This window comes from Alligator mississippiensis, chromosome 3 (assembly GCF_030867095.1).
Source record: "Alligator mississippiensis isolate rAllMis1 chromosome 3, rAllMis1, whole genome shotgun sequence".
Classification (NCBI taxonomy): Eukaryota; Metazoa; Chordata; order Crocodylia; family Alligatoridae; genus Alligator; species Alligator mississippiensis.
Window position 1 is genome coordinate 127,060,075 of NC_081826.1, and position 27,671 is coordinate 127,087,745.

Below are 27,671 nucleotides of genomic sequence, written 5' to 3' on the forward strand. Positions count from 1 at the left end.
CAAGATATTTGTTGCAGAAAATACATTCAGGTCTATTTTAAGTAAAGCAAGTCAGATTTCTTTTTTAAGTGTAAAATGACATCTCTTTCCATTGGCATTTTAAATAGTCAAATCACCTCTTCACCATCTGTTTTTATTACTCTAGTAGCTATACACCTCCATAATTAAAATTAAAGTAAAATGCTTTAAATGAAAGAAAGTCAAGAGCTGCATTTTTCCTTGCTCAGTGCAGCCTACTTCTAACTGACTCTCCTGAAAAATGCTTTAAGCAATATTTGCTCAAATATAAAAAAAATATATATTATGTGTGGTACATTCATATAACTTCTTGAAAACATGCGTTTAGCTGAATAAACCTGACTTCCTCCTTCTGGGATGACGCTAGTTATTTTCATACATGCAACAGCCATAACATTTTTTTCTCTTAAATTATTAAAGTAGGTATTTCATTTCATAGATTTCATAGACATTAGGGCTGGAAGGGACCTCGGAAGATCATCGAGTCCAGCCCCCCGCCCGAAGGGCAGGACGTCAGCTGGGGTCATAGGATCCCAGCAAGATGAGCATCCAGTTTCATCTTGAAGGTGTTCAATGAAGGCACTTGAACCACCTCCGGTGGCAGGCTGTTCCAGACCTTGGGGGCTCAGACAGTAAAGAAATTCTTCCTTATGTCCAGCCTGAAACGATCTTGTAGTAGTTTGTGACCATTCGACTTTGTCATCCCTTGGGGCGCTCTGGTGAACAAACGTTCCCCCAGATACTGGTGGTCACCCCTGATAAACTTGTAGGTGGCCATCAGATCACCCCTGAGCCTCCGCTTTTCCAGGCTAAAGAGCCCCAGGGCTCTCAGCCTGTCTTCGTAGGGTCTGCTTCCCTGACCTCTGATCATGCGCATGGCTCTTCTCTGGACTCTCTCAAGCTTCTCCACATCCTTTTTGAATTGTGGAGCCCAAAAACTGGACGCAGTACTCCAGCTGCGGCCTCGCTAAGGCCGAGTACAGGGGGAGAATGACATCCTGGGATTTGCTTGAGAAGCATCTATGGATGCAAGCCAGCGTTTTGGTCGCTTTACTAGCCGCAGCATCGCACTGCAGGCTCATGTTCATCTTGTGGTCAATGATGACCCCCAAGTCTTTCTTCCACAGTGCTAGCCAACATAGCACTGCCGAGCCTATAAGGAAGCTGCGGGTTTTTCTTCCCAAGGTGGAGAACCTTGCATTTATCAGCATTGAACACCATCAGATTCTCGTCCGCCCACTTGCTGAGCCTGTCCAGGTCAGCCTGGATCACCCGCCTGTCTTCTGGTGTGGATGCTTTGCCCCAAAGTTTGGTGTCATCTGCGAACTTGGCCAGTCCACTTCTGACTTCAATGTCCACATCATTAATGAAGATGTTGAACAGTATGGGTCCAAGGACAGAGCCCTGGGGGACCCCACTGGTCACAGGACACCACGATGAGTGACTTCCATCAATTACTACCCTCTGGGTCCGACCCCGGAGCCAATTTTCCAGCCAGTGGATCGTGGAGGACCCAAGGCAACAATTGGCCAGTTTCTCCAAGAGACGATCATGGGACACCAGATCGAAGGCTTTTTTTAAGTCAAGATATATGACATCAATCTCTTCTCCCTTGTCCAGGTGATAGGTCACCTGGTCGTAGAAGGAAATGAGATTGGTCAAGCAAGACCTACCCGCAACAAACCCATGCTGGCTATCCCTTAAGATGTTGGCGTCGGCCAGTCCATTAAGGATGGCCTCCTTAATAAACTTTTCTAAGATCTTCCCTGGGATAGAAAAGTCAGGCTGATGGGCCTATAGTTAGCTGGATCCACTTTCCTCCCTTTCTTGAAGATAGGCACCACGTTGGCCTTCTTCCAGTCTTCGGGCACTACACCAGAGCGCCAAGAGTTTTCAAAGATCCGTGCTAGAGGCTGGGCTATGATGCTTGCCAGCTCCTTGAGTACCCTGGGGTGAAGATTGTCAGGGCTGGCTGACTTGAAGGTATCCAGCTTCTCAAGATGTTCCTTCACAAAGTCAGCATTAATGGAGGGCAGGGGATCACCCTCACCCGGACTTCCCGGCCCTGTAGCGGGCATGGGCGTCCCATGGGGCTGATGAAAGACTGACGCAAAGTACCTATTTAATAGGCGGCTTTTTCCTGGGTGTCAGTTGTCAGTTGCCCCATCTGGTTCAGCAGGGGTTCAACGTTGCCCCTGCTTTTCCTCTGGCTCCCCACATATCTGAAAAAGGACTTTTTATTGTCCTTGATGCTCAAAGCTAGCTGGAGTTCAGTTGCAGCCTTGGCTTTCCTGGTCAGCTCCCTACAGGACCGGACCAGTGCAGAATAATCCTCCTTGGAGGTGACTCCCATCCTCCATCCTTTGTAGGCCTTTCTTTTTAGCCTCAGGAGGTCTGCTAGGTCCCTGGAGAGCCAGGGGGGCTGCTGTGCCCTCTTGCTGCCTTTCCTCCGAGATGGAATAGACTTAGTTTGTGCATTGAGGATCGCTCCCTTGAGGAGCAACCACTCTTCTTGAACTCCCCTCTCCCTGTGGTCACAGTCCCTTAGGGCCTCACTGACAAGCCTCCTGAGCTTGTCAAAGTCAGCTTTCCTGAAGTCAAGGACTTGCGTGTTGCTGACTGACTTGCCAGCTTTTCGGCGGATGGTGAAGGTGATCAGCTCGTGGTCGCTGTCACCTAGCTTCCCATCGATCACTAGGTCGCCGACTAGGTCATCCCCAGTAGCCAGTACCAGGTCGAGCAGCGCTTTGCCTCTCGTTGGCCCATAGACTTCTTGAGTCAGGTAGAGGTCATCCACGCACAAGAGGAAGCTCTGCGACCACTCAGATTTTGCTGAGCGATCCTCCCACGAGATGTCTGGGTAATTGAAGTCACCCATGACAACCATGGTCCTGGAGCAAGCTGCCTCAGCCAGTTCCTGGGCAAACTCCTGGTCAAGCTCAGGACTTTGGGTGGGAGGTCTGTAGAAGACTCCCACCATTGTGTCCCCTGTGCCGTGTTCCCCACGGATTTTAACCCAGAGGGTCTCCAGCCGTCCACCCTGGTCGCCAATATCGGCTTGCAGGGACGCGTAGCTTTCCTTAACGTAGAGAGCTACACCCCCGCCCCTTTTCTCTACACGATCCCTCCTGTACAGGGTATAGCCATCTATACCCGTGGTCCAGTCATGGGTGGAGTCCCACCAGGTCTCCATTATCCCCATGACATCGTAATTGTTTGCACTGAGCAGGAGGATGAGCTCCTCCTGCTTATTCCCCAGGCTCCTGGCATTAGTGTACAGGCAGGCAAGTGCCCCCTGGGGGGCTCCTTCCTTGCCCACAGATTTTACCAGGGCTGGGGCAGGCTCCCTTGAGTGCCGTGATCCGCTGGCTTTGCAAGGATTGCTCAGCGGGCCAGCAGTGGCGGCAGTCCCCCCATCCCCCAACGGGCTTAGTTTAAAGCCCGGTGGAGCAGGTCAGCCAGTCTGACCTACAGAAGTAGTAGTAATTTAACATTATAGTAATAGCAGTAGTAATAGTAGTAGTAGTAATTTAGCATTATAGGCCTTAGAGGCCCTTGGCTGCCTCCAGTATCTTCACCCAATCCCATCCGTCATGTGCTTTCATCCTCCAGTTATCTACCTTTAGTTTCTGTAGGTCTGACACTACATCACATTGACCCCTTTGCCTTGGTCTTCCAGGCAGCCTTTTCCCTCTCTGGTACCTCATGGAACACTTTCTTTGGCATCCAGATAACTTCCATTCTTTCAATGTAGCCCAGTCATTGTAGTAGTTGTGCTCCGATTTCCTACATCAGGATTAGATCTCCATGCAATTGATATAACTCATTATTGGTTTTTCTGCACCATTCTTGTGTTATAGGATAATACTATGCAAAGCGTTTGGGGGTTTGTTTGTTTTGTTGAAAAATCTCTTTCAGAATGATCAAATAGTATAACGTTTGCTCGAGAGATAACCCAGGTTTGACTGTCATAGGTTATACATGGCCCGAATATGGTTTTATAGACTTGAAGCTTAAGTTTCCTTAGGATGAACTTGGATGATAGGAGCATGTGCAATGCAGAGTAGGATCTACTTCTTGTTTCCATTCTTTCTTCGATGTCTTCTTCTATATTACTATCCTAGCCATGATATAATCCAAATACTTGAAAATGGGTCATTTGCTTGAAATGTGTCTTGTTCATTGTCACTTGAGGTCCCCGATTTACCACTGCCCCATTTACTAGCAGATACTGTGTTTTTATTCACGTTCACTTGTAGTCCAATTTTATTTGCTTCATTTTTAGTCATTTTTATACAGCATTATACAAGTCTATACATCATTCGTATTTTCACTTACAAAAAGCTGTATCACTTACAAAAAGCTATATCATCAGCATATGCAAGGACTTCATGCCCTTCATTCAGCTGAACTCCTCCCTTCATGTTATTTATGCTCCCAAGTACTTTTTCCAGTGCCAGCTTGAAAAGGATTGGAGATGCACCATCTTCCTGTCTCAATCCAGTTCCAATTGGGATGGGAGACAATTTTCTTCCATAGGCACTAATTCTGTTTCTTAATTTGTGCATGCAAACTTCAATGGAGTTCAAATGGTTTGCTGGGAATTCCTAAGTAGGTACTCGTAAAGATAAAAACATTGCCTTCAGTGTTGAAAGGACTTTGAGCATTTTTCCTGCAACTGTCAAACTACAGACTTCTACAAGACGATATTTTCTAGCTGGCAGAGGTTTGGCTGGAGGGGGGGAAAAGTTTGCCTTTTTTGCCCTATTTATCAGCATCAGATTGACAGTAGTATACTAGAACATTTCTGTTATTTATTTTAATTGTAGCAAACATCTGTTTGGTGCATCTATTAATTGATTTACTATAGAACATTTTAATAAACACTGTATGACTGTAATGCACATAATAGAAGAGGCATCATCTCACTGCATACTTAAAAGTATCACTAAACCTTCCTAAATATAAACAAAATTTAGGCAAAGGGAAAGGATAGCAAGAGAGAGTAGAATAAAAATATGGTTATGGAAGTGCTTGAGGTGGGAGGGTATTTTATATCAACTGAGGTTCATTTACTTGCATGTTTCTTTAAATCCCAGCTGCTCCATTAGCGCTCTCTTTCATGGCAGAATTCAGAGTTGACAAGAGACAGAGTCGGTTCTTCCTGAGCCCCAGAGGACTGGATTTACTGTTCTCAACTGGATAAGTGAACTACGTTTTTCCAAACCCTTTCTTCCAATAGATTTTTTTTAAACTTAATCAAATAACTTTACAGGCTTCCCTTGCTTTATGATTTACATGCATTTCTGGAAAACAGCATATAACTCAAATTCACATAAAGGGAACCCATTTTACAACGTAACAAATAGGGATACATTCCAAGACTTTAACTGTACTGACTCCCAGACCCACTTCTACCACTTTTACAAAGACAATTTTAATACTTGCCAACAGCAGACAGTACACACAAGCACAGGGTGGTGGTGAATGTTACCATAATGGAGATAGCAACTACAGAAACATGTGTTGCAGACAAAGAGTGAGGAGCACAAATCCACATAGGAGACTACATTTTGGTGTGCATCACTCCCACAATGCACTGCACAAAGTATCCGACTGTGGGCTTCCACCACACCAATCACATAAGAGTGAATTTACCTTGCATATAATGAATCTTTGGTATAAAAAGGGTCATCACATAAGAGCGAATTCACACATACAGAGCCCGCGTAAAAGCGAGGGAAACCTGTACCTCACTATTTCTTACTGGAGATCACTTATAGGATAAAATTCAATTTTCAAGCCTTATGTAAATCAAACAAAAAAAAAAAGGACAGCTAAAATTTAATATTAGAAAAATTGTTGCTTGCCTCTCCATTCCTACCCAATCAAAAAAAAGAAAAAATAAAGTCCAACTACAGTGGCTTTTGGGAAGAAGGGGTCTGGGAACAAGGATAAGCAAAACTAAGACACCTGTGGACAAAGCTGGACATGGAAAGTTTTAGCAAAACAAATGAGCTTTCTGAAAATTAGCAAAGGGTGGAAACAAGTCAGGGGAGTCAAAGAACCCTACTCAGTCATTTGTCTTGCAGCTGCATAACAGGTGTTTTATATTATTATGGATAGTAAGCTGTCTACCCTCAGGCAACTCAGGGCCAAAACCAAGACCACCCCGACCTCAAACACTGAGCTCCAGTACACTGAAGATACCATAGTGTTACCTCTCAGCTCCGTGTTCTTGGGGACCCCGGCACAAGACGCAGCCTGTCCGACTCACAAAGAACTCTCCCCCTCCCCACCTCAGCCTGAACAAGAACCGATTAGAGGAAGGACTTACAAAAGACAAGGAAGATGCCGTGGGAGACGCACCTAAAGCCCTCCAGACAAGGGTGACAAGAGTGAAGCAACTCCCCTGGTCTCATTTGCATCCGAGATGGAACCAGAGGACAACTCATTTAAATGGGAGCCGGGGCAGGCATGCACCTTCATTAGCATTCAGGATGGAGAACAGAGATTCCAAGGCAAGGACTGCACTGAATTCTGGGATCAGAAAAGCACAGGAGCATTGCATGATGGGGGATCCCTGCTCCAAATGCTAATGAACCCACATCTACACACCCAGCTCAGCATTTATCAGACCAATTCTAGTCGTGACTCCTCTATTGGTATCCAAAACACTGAGTCTGTCTATCTGTATTGTGAGCTCCCTCAGAGTAATGCCATCCATATAGTCAAGAGTGATCAGTTCCTATTATCCAGCATGAGCCATTGTTTACCCCTAAACAAACCTAGTGTCCTCCCTTGAGCCATTTTTAGTTCTCTACAAAACCCCCTACCCAAGCTCAAGTGTCTGTCCTGGTGCTTGGCTCCAACGCTGCACCAGTTCCACTCCTTTTCTGCCTGGAACCTCTCCATTGATCGTGCTGAGGGCTCTGCCCATCTGCCAGCTCCAACACCACCTGGGAACCCCAACTGGTTCAAGCTTTGCCGAGTGGTGAGACCCCAACACACTCTCTCTCCAACTCCAGTATTATTACTGGTAACATCATAAGTTCATATACCTGGCAATAAATAACTTATGGTCAAGCTGGTTGCTATACTCTCTCTCTCTGAACCTCACTTACTCTTTCTTCCCCTTGATCTCCACATTTGCTCTGCAGCAACACGTCTTTTAATGAAAGCCAAAGATCCCTGTAATGCCCAATACTACAGTGGGGTCTGCTAATCAAGGGGGTTACTACTAGGACCACTGTGACAAGAGATTGTGAAGTGCTGAGTTTTGAGGCACGTGATCAGACCCAGCCTGATCAGACATACTCTGTTAGCATGTGTGTCTACCTGCATTTATTATTGTCCTGCTGAAATAAGGTATGAACTGAGTTCAAGGCACATGAGGGTGTCAGCCTATCAATGCTGAATAGTCTGTAGTCTGGCCTGACTCAGGTGCGCTGTTAACCCGTGTGCTTGCGTCTGACTGCATTTATTGTTGTCTTGAACCAAGTTCAAGGCATACGAAGGTGTTAGCCTGTTAATGCTTACTAACCTGGCCTGGCTCGGGGCGGGGGGGTGCGCGCGCACTTGACCGATTCAGTGGTTGAAAGAACCCAGCCCCATTGAAACCAACCTACAAGATAGCTCCATTGAGGGTGAGGACTTGCAGAAGGGAGAGATACAGTTCCATATAGAAACAAGTAGCACAAGCAGCACATTGATAGAATTACAGGAGATCCCCAGAACGTACCCCTAATAAACGAGCACACCCCAAAGCAATAAGCAAATCTGGTAACGATAGTGTGCGCTCACTCAGAAGCGGACTTTCAGGCAATCCTCAGCACCTTTACTGAAGCATACAAGAAAAATGGGACTGATGCTTAACATTCAGAAGACTAGGTCCTGCACCAACAAGCTCCTAATGCAGGTATCAGCAACCCCTGGCACATGTGCCGAGCATGGCATGCCAGGCCATTTTGTTCAGCATGCCACCACCAGCCTGGGCTCTCCCAGCAGGTGGCTAGGAGGCTGCAAATCTTCTGCAAGCACCCAGGCTCCGTGGCTGGCAGCAGCTGCCCAGAGCCTGAGCTGGCTGCAACCGTGAGGCTGCAAACAGCTGCTCCGGGCTCCTGCATTAGTTCCGTACTGGCAGGGGCATGTGCGCCTCAGAGTGGACAGTGGGGGAGGGACCTGAGGCACACAACCCTTTCCCCTGCTGCCGGCACAGAGCTGGTGACTAGGCTCTGGAGCCTGGCGCAGTTGGTTGTAGCCAGCCTGGGCTCTGGGCAGCTGCAGCAGGCAGGCTGCAAACAGCTGTGCCCGGCTCCATGCTGGCGGCGACTCCTCCCACAACTCAGAGCGGGTAGCAGGGATAGGGCCTGAGGCAGCAAAACCCTCCCGCTATCTGGCAATATGCCATGACTGGTGGTCTCAGGAAACTTTTAAAACATTCATTAACTTAAGGGAGATGCTTTAGTTCAACCAAAGCCATGAGATTTGAAGCAGGAATTAATTCAAGGAATCCTACAAGCCTGTGTTATGTAAAAGGTCAGACTAAATGAGTTGCACAGTGGTCCCTTATGACCTTAAAAGTCTAGGTAAATGTACTGAAACACAGCTTATTTTCTCCAGACCACTACTTCTCCAATTTCTGACATACCCACATAACAAAACCAAGAGCAAGAGGCAGTGAGTGCTGCTCTGGTGATCTCAAATAATTTTGACCTTGGGAAGCCTGTAAATCTTTTTTTAAAATCCTCAGCACTATACACATCCTCAGAAAGATTATTCCTCATTAACCCATTTGTGTTAGTCCCAACAGTCATAACGCATTGTTTAGCCAAAAAAAAAGAAAAGGCACCATGACTCCAAATTTCCCTGCTATAACAAAAGTGGGGTTTAAACAAATAAACTGATACAGCTCTTCCAGTTTGGGGCAAGGGGGCAAGAAAGAAAAGGAAGGAAGGAGAACAGGACCTTTTAAAATCTTACAGTGAAAAAACAGGAGTCCCAGGCTTGGAGCTCCCATCAAAATATGCAAGGAACAATCGCTTACATACTCCATTTGACTGACAATTACCTCAGAATTCACCACTAGTGGTGGGAGGTGAAAAGGGGGGGGGGGGGGGTGAGGAGGGAAAGAGTGTTATCTGCAATATTTCACAGGCACTTAGAGGAGGACAATGGGCTTTGACCCCTGTGTAGATCCCCAGGATTAGTCTCTGGAGAAATCCAATTTCTGTTTTCACCCTCAATGTCAATTGGTCCCCCACCCCTATGCAGAAGAGAAAAGATCAGAATGAACAGTAAAACAACAAAAGGTAGTGAGAACTTTTTCTAGGAAGGCAAGCTTTCTAAACTTCCTCTAACATCACAATGAAGGGCTCTGCTCTGAATTGGTAATTGAAAGGGAGTAAAAGGAGCTAGAGCAGATCAGATTGCTTGGCAGTCAGGTGGCCTGGGTGCCAGACCCTGCTTTCAGGGATTATTTCTGATTTTCATCCAATAACCATTTAACAGAGTACATAATCAATCCAGGCAGCAGGGACCAGAACCCAGGCATAGCTACATTGCCCTTCAACCTCCTTGCTGTATGCCCCAATCACTAGGCTGGGTTTTTGGTTGTAGCCGTGTTGGTCTAAGGACATATGCAGGCAAGGTTCTTTGAGTAGATGCGATTATGTTTTATTAGATCAACTGACTAGTTGGAAAAAAGTTCTTAGCAAGCTTTTGGGCACAATCACCTTTCTTCAGGCATAAATCCCTATGCCTGAAGAAGGATGACTGTGCCCAAAAGCTTGCTAAGAACTTTTTTCCAACTACTTGGTTAGTCTAATAAAACTATCATACCTACTCAAAGATCCTCACCTGTCTAATAATCACTAGGCTACACTCAGGCTCTTGGCTTCAACACTAACATTGTCCAGTGCAGCGATCCAGTTTCTACAGATGTAGAAAGGGACCCAATCCCAAGTTTTCTCTGGCTTCGCAGTTATTGAACTTTCAAGGAAGGGAGATGATGTACGTTTATATTCCCCTGGGGCTGAGAAGACCAAAGAGCCTAGAACCCAAGTTTCCCACTTCTTGGGCCGTTGCTCAAATCATCAGATTTCAGTGGAGAAAAAAAAAAGGTGATGGTGAGTCACTTGAGTGACAATGAAAAGGGGCATTTGCAGACAACACAGGGGTTTAAATTGAAGCAGTGTATTTTTTAAAAACACTGCATCCATTTAGGGCAAAGTAAACCCCTGTGTTGTGTACACCTGTGTCCTTACCTGCCTCTCCAGTGGCAAGGGAGGGACAGTAAGCTGCTGGCGGACCAAGTAGTCCCCAAGCTGCAAGGGGGTGGGGGCTGGTGCTTCCTTCTGCGGCAGCGGGGCCCCTCCCCAGGCAGCACCCGCCCGCAGGCGCCTAGCTCGGGCAGTCCCGGCGGCACTGCAGCTGTGGAAGGAAGCACTGGCCTCTGCACAGCTCAGGGAGGCAGGCTCCAGGAAAGGGGGCGGGGGGGGGGGGGAGAGAGAGAATCAGCGTCGCCGCTTTTTTTTTTTTCCCCTTCAGTGCAGCCTGCGTTCCTGGGTTGCTGCGGGGTTCCCTGCACAGCTCCTGAGTCGCACAGAGCCCAGCAATTCTTTCCATGGCTGTAAGGTAGGAAACTAAAACTCCATGGAAGAGTTTTAGTTTCCTGAGCCCCAAAGTCATTTAAGTCAATGGCATTACACCACTGAATTTGCTACAGTGGCTGGAATTAACATGCAATACACCACTGAATTTGCAAACTAAGGCAAACAGCAACACCATTAAAGCGGTGCAAAAGGGCATTTAACCCTCTTTAATGTGTTGTCTACAAATGCCCTAAGGCTGTTGTGCTCTGCTTTGACCTCAGTGCTGTTGGGGTGCACTAAGCATGCTCACAGCACCCTGACACACTGAGCTACCCTGGGACTTAAGAGTGTAGGCATTTGCTCTCCCTTGCATCTGAATCATAACGAACTGTGGTGGGAATAAACTGCAAGGCAGTTAGTGACCAAGACTGGGACAACTTTGCATATGCAAGAGGCTGGTTTTACATGCTTACAGAACTTCTAGTCCAGAGGCATCTAAATATTAGGAAGAATGTTCTCACTAGGAAGGTAGTAAAGCACTGCAATAGTTACCCAGAGAGGTGGTGGAATCTCCATCCTTGGCTGGACAAAACCCAGCTGGACAAAGCTTTGGCTGGGATGATCTAGTTGGAGCTGGACCTGCTTTGAGCAGGGGGTTGGACTAAATGACCTCCTGAGGTGCCTTCCAACCCAAATTTTCTATCACTCTAAATGCATTTCAGGGTTAAACTGACCACTGAATGGGGATTTCCTTTTTCTGGACCGAAGTGCCCAGAATTCATTAAGCACCTAGAATGTGACTTAATGTGTTCCTCTGGATCTCATTTAATCTCTGAGAAAGGTACCGTTCCCTTTCCCCTACCTCAGCCCTTTTGGATTTTTCCTGTGCCCAACTGCTTGTTAAGGTACACCCAGTCTTGACTGATGATGCATACAAACATTCATGGATCTAAAAGTAACGTTGCGTGCCTTTTACTTGCCCATTTCATATATTCACATGAAACAAAAACAAGATCCTGAAAACTTCACGGTCAGATGTTATTTGGGGCTTTTTGAGAGGTAATAAACATTACGCCCCCCCCTATTATTTTTACTGCCACAGAACCTTTGAAAACACAAACATTAGTATACGTCTCCCTCCCCCCCTGCCCTTTGCAGGGGGGACTAAAAAGTGCAATGGGGTTTGAAACAGCCAGAACACCAACTTTCTGTTTTTATCCAAAAGGTATGAAATAAAGATTGAAATGATATGTATCACCTATACAGTATCTTTGTCTAACCAGTGTTCAAATTTCACACATACTGCTGAAGTAGAAGGACAAAAAAGTGCAAGCATGTTAAAATACCAAACATTGGTTACAAATCTGTTTTCTCCTGATCTGGTTTGATTTGCTGGACATTCCACCACTTATTCAGTATGTAAAATTTTACAACACACGCTGACTAGCTGTTGAATTTCCCAGCTATTGAAAAGATCTAGTTTGAAGAGCAAGATCTCATTAAATCAACAATCTTTTGTCATTTCCATAAACTATTTCTCAGGCTCAAAGAGTCAATGCCCCCATGCCTCAGCAGATATGCATCACAAAGCAAACTGTGTGTAAGGAGGAAGGTGGGGGGTTGGGGAGGCGGGAAGTTATTTCTATGGTCCTCCTATTCAAGTATTTTTCCACACTGGCAAAGAACTGTCCCTTGCAGCCCAGAACTATGCCTGGGTTTTGCATCTGCTTGGGTGGGCATTTCTGCCCATTTTAAATGAATCCAGGCTATAGCACAAACTCTTACCCATTTTCCTGTGCAACAGAAAAACAACTCATATTTGAAGTAGCAATTTACTTCCTATTATAAGCCTAGTTTTAAGCCTACAAAATTATTTTCCAGCTGAAGTTATGAAGAGAACTGAGATGAAACAATAGGGGAAAAAGGGATTTATTTTATGAACCAAGGTTAAACTGAATAATGAATGTAAGTGATGTCAATTTGAGAAGTGACAAATTGACTTCCTGAAAAGTCAGTTTGGAACATCTAAAAGAACATATTTAGAAACTCAAGCCATCTTTATTCAATTCTCCTGAGGAATTTTGAATGTTCTGGTAAGTGAGTTAGAAGTTTAATAATCATGAATACATGAAACAACTCTTTTAAGATACATTATTAATGCACATATTAGGACACGTGCAGGCTTTAGTCTATAAACTAACTGCAGAGCTGAACCAACCACTTCGTAGACCATTATCATTCTCCTGATCTGGGCTTCAAAAACTAACTTGATGCCATCAGCAATATAGATTCCTTGTCTTCCCAGAGAGGAAAGACAAGTGACATGGAATCCAGCCATCTCTCTCAGGCAGAAAGCAACAGGGAGCTCTGGGAAAAAGAAAAAAATAGAAATAGAAAACAAATAGTATGACAGGCAGTGGAATTGGAAAAAAAAATTACAAAGTGTCCCGAATATTTTGATAATTCAGTAAAACTGGAAAACACTAAAGATTTCTCAAATGAAACAAACACACACCAAACACCACATTAAATATAGGCTTTTAATGTTTAACCCCTTAACCCACTTTAGCACAATGTTGTGTTCACTTTTAAAATATGTATTATGAAGATTGGAAATGCAGTTAGTATTATACAATTTTACCTTGGGAATTATAACACTGTTTTCTATTAGTCAAAACCAAATTTACAGCTGATTGAATAACTTGTCTCATTCTAAACAGGTTGAATTTTTTTTTTGGGGGGGGGGGGAAATCAGTTACTTGGGAAGATCACAGTCAATTGAATAAATACTGTTTCTAAGTCTCTACCAACAACTACAAATAATTTTCTGCTACTATACCTCATCTACATTTCTAATATAGATTATTGCACATATAACCTTCCTTACTAGAAACAGACGCATATAAAATATCTAGCATTGTGCACACTCAGTCTAAGTTTTACTTATTTGAACCAGAAGTCCTCAACTTTACCCAAGTGCATAACTGCTGGAACTAGGGTGGCCACTCACATATTCCCCAAATACATGACATCCCCTTGGTGAGGAGCGCGCCCCCCTTGCCTAATCAGCAGCGAGGAGTGGGGCTGCCACCTCCTCGGCCAGTCAGTAGCAAGGGATGGGGCCAACAAAAAGGCCACCTCCCTCCCCCTCTGGCTGGGAACACTGCTCCTCCTGGCTGTGTACCACTCTACCTCTAGGTACGGCCAATAGAATCATGAGGAAAAAGAATTAGCATGCATTTCCACCAATAAACTGAAAAACAGGACTTTTTGGGGTATGTTCCTCATTCAGAAGTGGAGAGGGGACAACAGGTTTAAAAACAGGACAGTCCAGTATAAAACAGGATTAACAGACACCTTAGCTAGAACACCTTGCCCTCCTGCAACTGTGCTTTCCACATCTCCCTTGAAGATGCAATGTTGTAACATGTGTTACTTAAAACAGATTGTAAACAGGTAGGTTTAGTTATAATCTTCTAATTAGAGGGTGGGCAAAATAGTGCCCATGGGCTGTATCCAGCCCATCAACCAGCCCATGGGTAGGCAGTGCAGGTAGTGGCTCCGGCTCTGGCCTCTGCTGGTGCCATTAGGGATGCTGGGTGGAAGCAGCCCTGCCTGCTCGCCCTGGGCAAACCATGCTTGGGCCCAAGAGGCTCCAGCCTCTGCAGGTGCCACAGGGGATACTGGGCAGAACCAGCCCCACCTGCCTAGCTCTACACAGCAGGGCCTGGGCAAGCCACGCTCAGGTCCTGGTGCCTCCACACAGGCTGGGCCAGCAGCATCCCACCTGCCTGCAGCTCAGGAGCAAACAATGTGTTTTTAATCTATAATGTGTTAAAGTGCTATCTTCACTATTACATTGGTGTGTACAGCTCTCAGCAGCTGAACAAACCTCATTAAAGTGGCCCTCCAACTGAAATTGCTGCTTACTCCTACTCTAGTTTGTCTTGTAAACAATACACGCTCTAGCCTTCAACTACATTCCTGCATCTAGCCCAAATATTTGTGAATGAAGAAAATCTTCCTTTTAGAGAGGCAGCTAACCCCAATTCTAAAATTCAGGCAATAGAACATTTCCCACATCTTTAGAAAAGCTACTTCAATGGTTATTTACTCACACTTTCATATTTCTTATTTCCAAGTTGAACACTGCTGCCTTCAACTTCCAATGCTTCTAGCACTGTTATGCTTTTATGTACAACTTAGAGTTCTTTACTATTAGACATGGTCCTGTGCAGGTAATTACCAACTGCTGTAAACTTGCCTCATAGCCTCCCCTTCACTAAACAAAATCAGAATGCCCATTAGGCACGTTTTCTAGGCAAGAAGTCGTTCTTGTAGTTCTAACATTAAACTTATGCAATTTTGACCTCCTTCATGAAGCCTAGATGCAAAAACACAGCAGTGTTCCCCACCAGTGGTGTGTATAGGAGGTAAGAACATCCTCATCCTACCGCTTCATATTCCCTCCATTGGTATATCCAATCATTTTGCTATTCATTTTTGCAACGGGAGCTTTTGTTCTCATGGTTATCTACAATAACCTTTAAATCCTGTTTAGTCACTGCTTTCCACTAGCCTCCATCCCATCAGCATGATTTACATTTTGTTCCTAACGATATACCATCTCAGGATTTAGATGCAACAACTTTGATGTGCCAGCCTTACCAAATAGCCCAGATCACTCTGAAGAACTATTTCATCATTGCTTACTGCACCATTACAGGTACTATTCCATTTAAGTAATCTGCAGCCTTTAATCAGAAAAAAAAAATATTAACTAACTTTGAGGCAAGACCTAATCCACGCCCAAAAAAACCTCATAACACCCCCATTAGGAAACTGGATTGAAATCTCTTAGGAAAGCCCATTTTAAAATCTAAAGTGCTAAATTATTTTGCACAAGCCTAAAGGGTTCTTTTTCTAACCAAAATATCATTATGTTGAGCATCTTATTTTAAGCTTGACTGTATTCCAAGGCCATTTGATCATTAAATCCCCACCATACAACTCACATTTCTTAATATAAATTAAAAGATGCTTAAGGAGAAACTTGATCATTTCTTTAGTCTGACTTAGCAGACAGTAATGGAGGCCAGGTTTAATTTACAAAGTTTGCCAACACAGCTGTCAGTTAAGTGTGGAAAAAAAACCTCTATGTTAGCCCACTGAGTGTAGGTACAGCTATGCAAAAGTAAGTGCTTTTATTGGCTTTGCTCACCTTGTTCATGGAAAAGGTATAGCAATGTTGGTGGTGGGGGAAGGGAAAAAAAAAGTGCATGTCTGTAGGCATGTGCTACTTTTCCGCTAGGGGGCTCTGCTGACTTACCAATTCTAGCATCACCATCTGCAGAAGTCTCTCCTGTGATAAGTCCAGTCCCAGCAATACCAAGTTTTGTGCTTTATCAGTCTCAACATCAATGCATATATTCCCAAATTCCCTACATCTTCTCCCAAGGTTAAGCCAACGCTGAATCATACAAATAGCTATCATTTACATGTACTACTAATTCAGGAGTGGGTGTTGCAGGACAAGCACAGCAGCAGGGGGTCAGAAAAGGACAACAAAACCTAAGAACCTTATTGATGAATCTGCCAATGTTCGTGTTTGTGACGGTTCCCCCTCGCCTAGTGATACAACTTCAAAACAAACTGAAGCTTAAACTTACGAGACACAACTAAATCAAATAATGTTTAAACAAGTTGCATCAAGGTAGCATTTTCTTAAGGTTTTACTCTGAAAACTTTTTAAGGACTATTTAATATCCTTGTGGATGTCTTGTCATACTATAACTGAATAAACTGTACTCAACTCAACAACTGCAATTAAGTCGAAGGCTTTGAAAGCATCACGTGCCACTCAGTAAATCCTGTAACGTGTAACCATTCTATAAAATACAGTGAGACAGACAACAAACAAGTCACCCTTTCCATTAGGGTTTGTGGCTTCTATCCATTAACACAAATAAAGCTTTACATTATAGAGGAAGTGTGTTCAGGAGCAGTTCTTTTTCATCATCATTTTTTCGAAGAGGAAACTCAATTATTAATTCTGATAGTCTTTCATGCAATTCTAGTTCATATGACCATAGCCTCTCTACTCTGCCCATCCACTTAGTGTTTATAAACTTGCATGGCATTAGAAGAGTCTCGGGGCGTTTGTAGACGACACTTTAAAGCAGGTTTAAAGTGGTTAAATGCCTTTTGCACCACTCTAAATGACATTGCTGTTTGCACATTTGGCAGCATATTGCGCATTAACTCCAGCTGCTGTGGCACATTTGGCAGCATAATGTGCTTTAAATGACTTTGGGACGCAACAAACGACTCTGGGGCGCTGCAAAGTACAACACCTCCAAGAAGTTTTAGTTTCCTACCCTATAGCCGCGGAGGGAAGCACTGGGCTCTTTCAGGCTCAGGGGCTGTGCAGGCTGCCTGCCAGCAGCCCGGGAAGGCAGGCTCCACAGGAGAAAAACGAAAAACCAAAACCAAAAACAAACCACAACCAACCAACCAACCAGGGGGGTGGTAGAAAGACGCACTGCTGCAGCGGAGGGAAGCATCAGCTCCCCCCCACCCCAGGACCGTTCCACCTGCCAACAGCTTGCTCTCCCCTCCCCGCTGCTGGAGAGGCAGGTAAGGATCAGGCTCTGACACTGGTGTACACAACACAGGGGTTTACTTTGCCCTAAACTGAAGTAGTGTTTTTAAAAAAAAACAACTGCTTCAATTTAGGGAGAATTAAACCCCTGTGTCGTGTACAAACCCCCTAGATGTCTTCTCTCACAGCATTTTGTCTAGTTAAATTTGTTATGTTGGCTCACCAGAATAAAATGGACATAAAATTGGAGCTAATGAAGTGAGTACAATAACTCAAACATTGTAAGATAACAAACCAAAGAGTTTAGCTTTGTAACACTCGCAACTTGCATATCAGAATGGTAGAAATAAATGTGGGGTCTAGTAATCTGGCCTGTCTAGCTGCTGCAAACAATACAATATTAAAGACCTCCTTATTAAATCCTATATTACTTTAAAAGAATCCCTACCTTTTAACCATAATGGTCACTCAAGTCATCAGCAGGGCTGAAGTCTTTAAAATTTACAGCACAGCTCAATTCTGACTGAAGTAAAAGATTAACTAAAGGTAGTAGTAGGCTGCTTTCCATCACTGGGTCAGCGGCTAGAAGTGAATGAGACACCTCTCCTCCTTCCCAGACTCGCACTCCATCCCCATGACTAAGCATGCCCTCCTCTATTCCAAGCCCTTCATTATTTCCAGTTTCATCTTCTCTTATTTCCCCCTAAGTTTCTTTCTGTCCCCCTTTCCCCATACCCTTGCTACTTAAGATCTAGTGGGGAAAAGTGTCGAGAGCACAGGCAAGATGACATTCTTGTCCTCAGGGCCTGCACTCAGGAACCAGTGTTGCCAGGTGAACAGTAAAATCTGACCCTCTGTATAATAATCAGGTAGATAATTGCAGAGTGGCCAAAACATTTAATAATTCAAAATAATGCAAATGTGCTAGCATTTGAAAGAAAATGTTCCTATCCGATCAATTTTCTAACTTCAGACAACCTTGAATACTTTTTGTGCATGTGGACTCCAAAGTGAAATTTGGCAAGGAAAATAAAAGTTCAAAAAAGGGGGCTTGCTGCAAGCAAACTAATAAAAAAATATTAGTTGTTTATGATAATACAATCACATATTGAGTGAAAAAAATCCTAAAATGTGATATCCAATAACGCTTTGTAAAAAACAAGGGTTGGAGGTTCCAATACAGTATTCCCTGCTTTTGCAAATCTAGCAAAGCTGACAGGGACAAGGCAGTGCCTCAGCTAATCGGAAGAGCAACTTCAGGAAGGTGCTGATTTGGAAGCTGTCAGTAAGAAACACGCTTACTTGGCACAGGTTATTTAAAGAAAGTTGTTGCTGCTCTTCATGGAACACCGACTATGCACTTCCCAAGAAATTCATCCTAAACCACACATCCAATCTAAGGGTGTCACCCCAACCAACTGAAATTTGGGAAAGATGCAAGTCATTGAGAACAGTGTCTAACACTAACAAATAGTAGGCAACCTTAGACATAGACACAGCTCTGAGTTCTGCTTTTTATTATGTAGATCAGGAGGTTTCAAAATTAATTCATTTGCAGAGCCCTAAAAAATTTCGAATGGAGGTGCAGACCCTTTGGAATTGTGTGTGGGTATTCATATACTTTTGACTGATCACAGTCAACGGGTCTATGGGCGACAAGTTGAAAAAAATCACTGATGTAGATGTTGACCACTACACTAAAAAGGGTTAGAGTATTCTCCCTCCCCGCTCCTCCTGACCACTTTCTTTGTTTGGTAAGTTATTATTAGGAAGATGCGTCAGAGCAGCAAGCACTCAGAATGTATAAGAAAGTTTCTGTCAGCATTCTCTGAAACATCCATTGTTTTACTGGTAAATTATTTATGAGGTATTGGAAAGCTAAAAGGAAGGAACCATGTACATAGACAGCAGTCTCTGCAATTCTGAGATTAGAGAATAAAAGGGATACTTTGGAGATTTGCCTGATTCATAGGTAAAACACCTGCCTTTCAGTTCTGTAGTTTCTGTAACTCGAGTTTTGATACAATTTAAAAAAAAGATGTTTCAGATTCTAATTACCTGGAGAGAGAGTGTAAAAACAATTAGTAGGCTTTGATCCAACAGCACAAAAGAAAAAAGCACCACATCTCTAATGAGATTAAGGTTTTACAGATGCTTTAAAGATCAGTCTTGCCAAATGTAACCAGAGGCTCCAAATAGAAACATACCACTTAGCTTTCCTACTCTCCAAATCTCTTTGACTTTCCATCTTCGATCACGTCCAAATTTAAGCTTTATTACCCCTTAAGATCTCCATAATTCTGCTCTTCCTCTACAGTCTATTGTTAAACTTCATGCAACCTTTTCTGCTCTAGTGTTAGTGTTCCCATCACCGTCTTCCCACTTGTCAGATTTTCCATACCCAAGCCCCTATTCACAAGACACTTTTCACCAGAGAAACTCCACTACACTATTACATTTGAGTATGCCCTTAAAGACTCACTTCTTAACAAGCAGACTGAATATAAACTGCCAGTTGTTACTCCCTTTTGCCTGACTTCCATTTCTTGGTTTTAACATTATAAACTCCTAAAAGTAGGGACACACTTAAGAGGGTTCAGCATTATTTCATTCAAATAAAAGGTGTCCCCCATCTAAAAATTTAGATCTGTGCTATTTTGGGTTAAAATGCTTTCTACTCTCAGACTGGTGTTCATCTAAACACATTAAAAACCAACCACTTCTAGAAATACCCTTCTCAAATCAAAATACTCTATGCATAATCCAGTTCAAGGGAATGAACCTGCCACATTTGCACAAATACATAGGGGCTAACTAGAAGATGGCAAAATAAACCACAATCTCCCTTGTCTTCAACCTCATCCTCCCTTCAAAAGCTTGAGGAATCGATGGGCTTTGCAACATGCCTGGAGACCTAACAGCTTCTGGCACTGGGACTAAGGAGGGAAGCTAATTTCAACAGCAAAAAACACTCAAAAGGTGTCTTGTTAGCCACCTCCTGCAGATAACACAAAGAGAACGGAGAGAGGGAAATCTACCTCAAGTGTCTCCCCACTGAGCATGCACAGCAAGAAGAAATTGGCTTCTATTCTACCCAGGAGCACACAAAACACCAATGGACTCTCCCTATGCCTGAAGAAGGGTGTTTGTGCCCAAAAGCTTCCAAAGAACATTTTTTCCAACTCTTTAGTTGGTCTAATGAAAGATATCACATCTACCCAAAGAACCTTGTCTGCTTATGTCCTTAGACCAACAACCCTAAAGCAAGTAAAAATAGGCACTTTGTCTTGTAGTCATGTCCAAGCAATTTAAGGCTTTAGACACTCACTGTGATGCCTGAATTCTACGCAGAGTTTAAAATCACCAGATAATTTGCTCCCTGGTTTAGGCTTACCCCCAATAGTTAGAAATTGGCTTTAAAAGCTTCTCAAAACATGGAAGGCTCACATTTCTTCTGATTCTCAGGTACGGAGAGGGCGGCTGGAGGGAAGAGGAGGAAGCAGGGAAGGACGATCAGTTTAGCATTACCTAATATAGCTCTGAACATTCTTACAATCCATATAAACATGTAACCAGGTTTTGAATTCTGTTAGAAGTGCCTGCAATTCAAGATAGAATTTAAAGATGTTAGTGAGAACACACAAAACTAAGTGATTTCAGTCTGAATCAGAGCAGTGGCCTATCACATCCAATACTCTGCTTTGACCATAGTTACTAGAAGGTTCAGAAGGAAGCACAAGAAATCCCACACCAGTTTGATTTTACATCCCATGTTCTCTCGGTCATTATGTTAGGACTAGCTGTATGGAGCTGGGGATTAACTGCCGCTAACTGTCCCAGCTCATACTGTAATCTGAGCACAGATGAAGGAGCAAGAGAAGGGATCTTTTGTTTCCTTTACATGTGGGCCATGACATTTCAGGAGATCTCTGAAGAGGATCAGATTGTAAAAACAAAGTCACATGTACAAGTGCTCAAGTCACTAGAATGGCTGAGTTAAATCAGCCACTCCAGAAGATGTTCTACTAGATACATGATGCAATAGGGGGAAATAAAAGGAGAGCAAGCTTTATGCGTGTCTGATATTCTGTTGTATATTCTCTGTGCCCTCTGAAACTGTCACCAACAGTGCCAGTCTCATGGTGGCACTTGCCCTCCCCTTCTCCTATGCTGTATTATCATCCTGGGGACTCCCAGCTATCATTGGAGGGGGTGGGGGAGTGGGTGGGAGGAGGGAGTCATAAGACTGTACACCAAGAGCAAGAGATGATGTCCTGGAGAGAATCCCTCCCAGATGGAATAAAGCAGTGAATCTCAACCAGAGTGCTACAAGAGCCTTTTTAAGCTTGTCACTCAATATTAGCACAGTTAGGTGCACAAACACTGACAGGAGATTCACAAGGTAAGCCACAGACTTCAAATAAGAATCAATTTGAGCAAGAAAACAATTTTGACCTGTTCTAGTCTGAGTTTTTTGAAACAGGAGAATTACTCTATTATTTTTTCTACAGAAAAACACAACTGAAAGGTAAGTGATGGCACTTTCCAAGGGGTACCTTGAGTTTAGAAAGTTTGAGAACCACTAGAATACAGGATACAAACCGAACACATCCCTGGAGATTTGTATGGAGAAACAGACCAAGTGCGTGTGTGTGTGTGTGTGGGGGGTGTCATCGTCTCACTGTGTGTGTTCCCAGGCTTGACCTTGGCCAAGTCCTCCCTCAGCCACCTCCACCCCTCAAAAAAGGAAAAAAAAAAAAAAAAACCACACAAGTACAATATTCTAGTGCACTTTGGATACTTCCTAAGCATGGTGTGAAATCCCTCACATGGACTAAAGGCATTAAATCAAAGTAGGCGGAGTTACGGTTGTGTAGGAGACCAGTATGAGAGACATTACCTAACTGTGTCCTCCAGTTTAAAGTTCGTTTTACCTCAACTACTTATTTCCCGTTTCTCAGAAGTTAGAGTACAGATGCCTTTACTAATCATGAAGAACATAAAACATTACCAGTAAAGCCCAACCTTGTATTAACAAGGTTTACCTTGTGAATCAAGAATTTCCCCCGGATCTTAACTAAGTAGAGATGGAGCATGGCAAACTGGGAGCTGGGGAGTCTGAGAAGAGGGAGATTTGTTGGTTGGAGATGAAAAAAAATCTTCCTGGGAAAACCTCATTGCGACCAAGTGACCAGCTCTGCCTAGCTCCAAACCTTTCCATGGCACCAATAAATGAACAAAACCAGAAAAAGTAGCTCCGGATCCTGCAATGCAAGTTCCACTCATTGTTATAAAGGTTCCACTTTTCACTCACCTTGTTTTCAGCACTGTCTGCATGTGCCATGCACCCAATACACTTCTTCCTATTCCAGCATGCCTTCTGCTGCCCAGCAAGACATTCCTAGCACACAACTGGCTGAGTCTAGCCAGACTCCAGTACAAGACTTCCAGCAATAATCTCAGCAGCACAACTGATCCCTCCTACAACATCCCAGCCTCCAAACTGTATATCAGACCACATATGCCAGATAAAACACAACCCATCCAAATGGCCCCAGATCAGGGTTTTGGGAGATGGTTAGAGGACTCCTATGTGGCACACAAAGGGGTAAAAAGCACCCTGCTCAAATTTGCAGATGACACTAAGATGTGGGGTGAAGTGGGCACACTAGAAGGAAGGAATAGGCTGCAATCAGATCTGGACAGGCTACAGGGGTGGGCAGATGAGAACAGGATGGGTTTCAACACTGACAAGTGCAAGGTGCTGCACCTGGGGAGGAAGAACCAGCAGCAGACCTACAGGCTGGGGAACTCCCTTCTCATCAGTGCAAAGGCAGAGAAGGATCTTGGAGTCATTACTGATGCCAAAATGAACATGGGCCAACAGTGTGGGGATGCGGTCAGGAAGGCCCAATCATACCTTGTCATGCGTCCACAGATGCATCTCAAGCAGGTCCAAGGAGGTGATCCTCCCCCTCTCTGCGACACTGGTCAGGATGCAGCTGGAGTACTGCGTCCAGTTCTGGGCGCCACAGTTCAGAAGGGATGTGGACAACATGGAGAGGGTCCAGAAGAGGGCCACCCACATGATCAGGGGTCAGCAGGGAAGACCCTACAAGGAGAGGCTGAGGGACCTGAACCTGTTCAGCCTCCACAAGAGAAGGCGGGGGGGGGGGGGGAATCTAGTGGCCATTTACAAACTAGTCAGGGGGGACCAGCAGGCATTGGGGGAGTCCCTGTTCCCCTGAGCACTACCAGGAGTGACAAGAAATCACGGTCACAAGCTGGTAGAGGGTAGATTCAGGCTAGACATCAGGAGGTGCTACTTCACAGTCAGAGCAGCTAGGATTTGGAACCAACTTCTAAGAGAAGTGGTGCTGGCTCCTACCCTAGGGGTCTTTAAGAGGAGGCTGGATGAACAGCTAGCCGGGGTCATTCGACCCCAGTACTCTTTCCTGCCCATGGCAGGGGGTCGGACTTGATGATCTGCTCAGGTCCCTTCTGACCCTACCAACTATGAAACAAATATGAAACTGGCTAATACTATTCATGCGTTCAGACGTATTATGAAAAAGGTACAATGAAATAACTTCTGTTCACAAAACAAAAAACCCCCAAAATCATGATTCAAATGGATGGTCCTTATATTCAAAGAACAATATTTATTCCTCCAAGACCCAATCTGAGTAGATTAGAAGTGTGCCACAAAAGAGTTACCAGGGGAACAGTGGTCTCCATAACTGCCTATGAGCAGGCATCCCCAAAACCACTTAGGGAATACAGAAATCAGAGCAAAAATATTTGTTAACTACCCCTTGGGATCATTTAATATTTGATCCTAAAGACAGTCCATGTTATAAATGTCACAATACAAGTTAAAACTAAGGCTCTGTTTCAGTATCAAAACTGTTTGGAGAATCTGAAATTTTTATAAGCAGCTCATTTTAGTAGTGGCAGTAACTTTGGAATCCCCTAACCAAATTCCCCTAAATTTAAGCCATAGAACTCTTCTGTACATTTTAAGGCCAAAGACATTAGATCACCTAATCTGACCTCCCATATACTTCAAGCCAGGGAACATTACCCAAAATCTGCTGCACTAGGCCTCATATTTGGGGGTGGATCAAAGCATATCTGCCAGAAAGACAGCTGTTCTTGATTTGAAGTCATCAATAAACAGAGAATTCACAAGCTTGTTACAATGATTGAAACCTCAGGATGACAACAGGAGATGGAAAAAAACGGGAGAGCTAGGAACAGCATGCCATGGACTGAATCAAGATTCTGGAGCCACCCACCCCGCACGGAAACACATGCCCAAGTTACAGCAGAGTGTGTTGATCTCAGATCGGCCTCATCAGCGTTCTTCAGACCTGCAGATTCTTCAGACAATCGTGGAAGACTATCTTCCTTGACTGAGAGGGATTGCTAAAGAACAATGATTAATCTTACCTTCAAGATAAACCTCTAGTTTGATTTTAAAAAGAAAAAGAAAACTTCCAGCCATTGATGCATCCCTGTGCCAGCTTAGAGCTTTTTAGTACCTGGTATTTTCTCTCTGAAGGTTTTAATCCAGTAATTAAGTCCCGCCTTGGTCTCTCCTGAAAAGCTAAAGAAGAATAGTTTCACCCTGTATTTTCTTTAAGGCTCAAAATATTTTTAATCAACCTTTTCTGCACTGTCTCTATCTTTCTAACATCTTTTTAAAGCATGTGCATTGAAACTGAATGCAGTATCCAAGGAGTATCCTCATCAACATTGCATGAAGTGGTATAGTTGTCCATTATGCCCTTACATCCAAGGATCACATGTTTACCACATCACTACACTGGGATTATCAGGCTGAAATTCTTGTCCAGTTTGACCCTAACTCCTTCCCCAGATTCTGTTTTTCTGAGATACAGTCCCTTATTTTAGTTAGGTATGTCCTCCATTCTTTCATCAGAGGTGTAGTCCTGCATCTGTACTGCATTAAACCTCATTGTGTTCAAACAGAATGAGCTTAGAAATTCCCTGCCAAACTCCAGCTAGGTTCCTGTGGTGGCACATGCATTTTCAAGTCAGTCTCACTAAACATTTAATTTCAGAGCAATCAGAATGACAAGAAGTTTCTCACTTGGGGAAGGAAGAGGGAATTCCCTTTGTGCCCAGTGGCCACACAGTTGCCCTTTTCTCTGTACAGTAGTCGTAGCTCTGACCAGTGTAGAAGCTTTGCAAACACCACATGTAGATTTTAGACTTTTAGAACATATTGAAGCAGCTCTCTCTCAAAAAGCACTAGTGCAGTGCCCTATGGTGCAATTTCCAAAAGGAACCACTTTCCAGTGACCAGCTTAGGACAGACTACTGATGAAAAGCAAGAATAGAACTTGAATTCACAGTACATGGGTGTGGCTCAGGTTCAATGGTAACAGCATGTCACTTTAGGCCAGTGTTTCTCAACCCATGGGTTGTGACCCAAAAGTAGGTTGCAAGACTATACAAAAGGGTTGCAAACATGCTTTAGAAATGGATCAATACATTTTAAAAATTGATTATCCTGTAATGGAGAAAAAAACAACTATGGGAAATGGTGGCTTTTCCCTTGCAGGCTGGCAGAGTTCCAGCCTGCAAGGGGCTGTTTGGGGCCCCCCATACAACCACCTTCCTGCCCCACACACTGGAGGGCTGGGGTAGGGAGAGCAGGTTGAGAGCAAGGGACACTGGGTTGGAACTGGCCATGGATGTTTACAAATGGGTCCTGATACCAAAAAAAGGGTTGAGAACCACTGCTCTAGGCCACACTATTACTCTAATAGCAGGTTGCCTGCTGGCTTGCAGTCCCAGCCCTATGGTACATATACAAATGACTACCGTTGCTGCGTTGCCATGGATTGAGCCAGACAAAAGATCCAGCACTCACCCTAAATAATTAACTTAAAATACTGATTCACCAAAGGGGCAGTGAGTACTGGACAGTGCACTCAGTCATAAGTGGATGGTATCAGCTTGGGACCAGCTCAGAACCACAGCTTGAGCTCGTGTATATGCAACAATGTATTATTCTCATTAAACTTAAAAAAAAAAAATCATTAGTTGTACTTTGGCAGTTCTTGCTTTTTTATATATATATATATATATATTTATTTTCATTCACCGAGATACAGCAGTCTTTGCTGAACAGCCCTTCCTTCCCCCCGCCCTTCTTTGTAGGCACTCTGCTTTCTCCTAATATTCTTTTAAGTTACTTATTCAGTAAGGTCTAGAGCAGGGGGCAGAAACATCTGTGGGCAGAGCGCCAAACATACCTGCAACCTCAACTTGCAAGATGTTGGCAAGTTGCAGGCAAACAGTGGGGAAGCCACAAGGGGCCCAATCCTTGTTGTGGCAGCACAGCCTCCTTCTCTGCCATCCATCCTGAAGCATACGTGCTAAGCAAAATGCTTTCATGTGCCACGCCCTGGTACCCATGCTAGGGGTTGCCTACCCGTACTCTAGAGCCCTTCCTTACAAGTTCCTAATCCTTGCTAGCATACAAATTCAAAAAAAAAGGAATTTCTATAAGTCATAGGTATAATGACTCTCCAATTTGAGGATGCAGTCATGTACCTGAACCCCTCAGACATCAAAAAGATTTCACCAACTACTCTTGTTTTCAGTTTACCTTTTTCCAATTACAGACTCTCCCCATGCCTAAAGAAGGGTGTTTGTGCCCGAAAGCTTACAAAGAACATTTTTTCCCCATGATTTAGTTGGTCTAATAAAAGATAAATCACATTTACCCAAAGAACCTTGTCTACTTATAGACCTACTTTCAATTTTCTAATTTAAACTGAATCAAGTTTGTGATCATTTATTTTAAGGTTAATCTTTAATTACAATTTTTATGGCAACTTCTCAGCAGCTATCAATGGATAGTATTTTGGAAGTAAAACAATGAATCAATTTCCTAGATAAAAAAAATAAAATAAAAAAAAAAAATCAGTTAGTTTAAGATCATCCCCAGTCACAGTAATGCTGATGATTATTGGGAGAGGAAGCCTAATTAAGTCTTTTACCATTACAGTTGCTGGATACCTGACTTTCACTTGTAAGAGTATTTTACACTTCAAGATTTTACTAGATTCATCATTGCAACTGCATTTCAGAATAGCAACAGTAACAAAAAAATGCCATTTTGTACCATCTTCAACTGTTCAACAGAGTAGACTTTCCACTTGTTATGACCAAGTCTTATTCAGTTATTCATAACCTGTATTTACTTAAAGCAGTGATTCTCAACCAAAAGAGCTACAGCACCCTGTCAAGAGATCCTTTTAAGAGTATAAATACTGACACACCGTTCACAAGGTAAACCCAAAGATTTCAAATAGAAGTCTATAGTGTCAAAAAAACATTCTGACATCTTGGGGTCCTTCTGAGTTTTTTGCAACAAAACTGCTTTATTTTTTTCCCCCCCATAGACAAGAGACAAGTGAAAG

General features: G+C 43.6%; 1 protein-coding gene across 5 annotated transcripts in view; it reads right to left on the reverse strand.

The window, feature by feature from the left end:
• LOC102566391 (solute carrier family 12 member 7) overlaps positions 1 to 27,671 on the reverse strand; it is a 154,121-nt gene that overhangs the window by 76,583 nt on the left and 49,867 nt on the right. Inside the window, exons 1-2 of one of the 5 annotated variants that reach the window (XM_059724386.1) lie at positions 14,729 to 14,815; positions 12,878 to 12,977 (exon numbers count right to left, since the gene is read on the reverse strand). The exons of 3 other annotated variants lie outside the window; for them this stretch is intronic. In XM_059724386.1, the coding sequence (XP_059580369.1) occupies positions 12,878 to 12,935 (58 nt within the window). In that variant the 5' untranslated portion in view covers positions 12,936 to 12,977; positions 14,729 to 14,815. Of the gene's footprint in view, positions 1 to 12,877; positions 12,978 to 14,728; positions 14,816 to 27,671 lie in introns of those variants that run through there. One more of the 5 variants, XM_059724389.1, reaches the window with a different exon arrangement.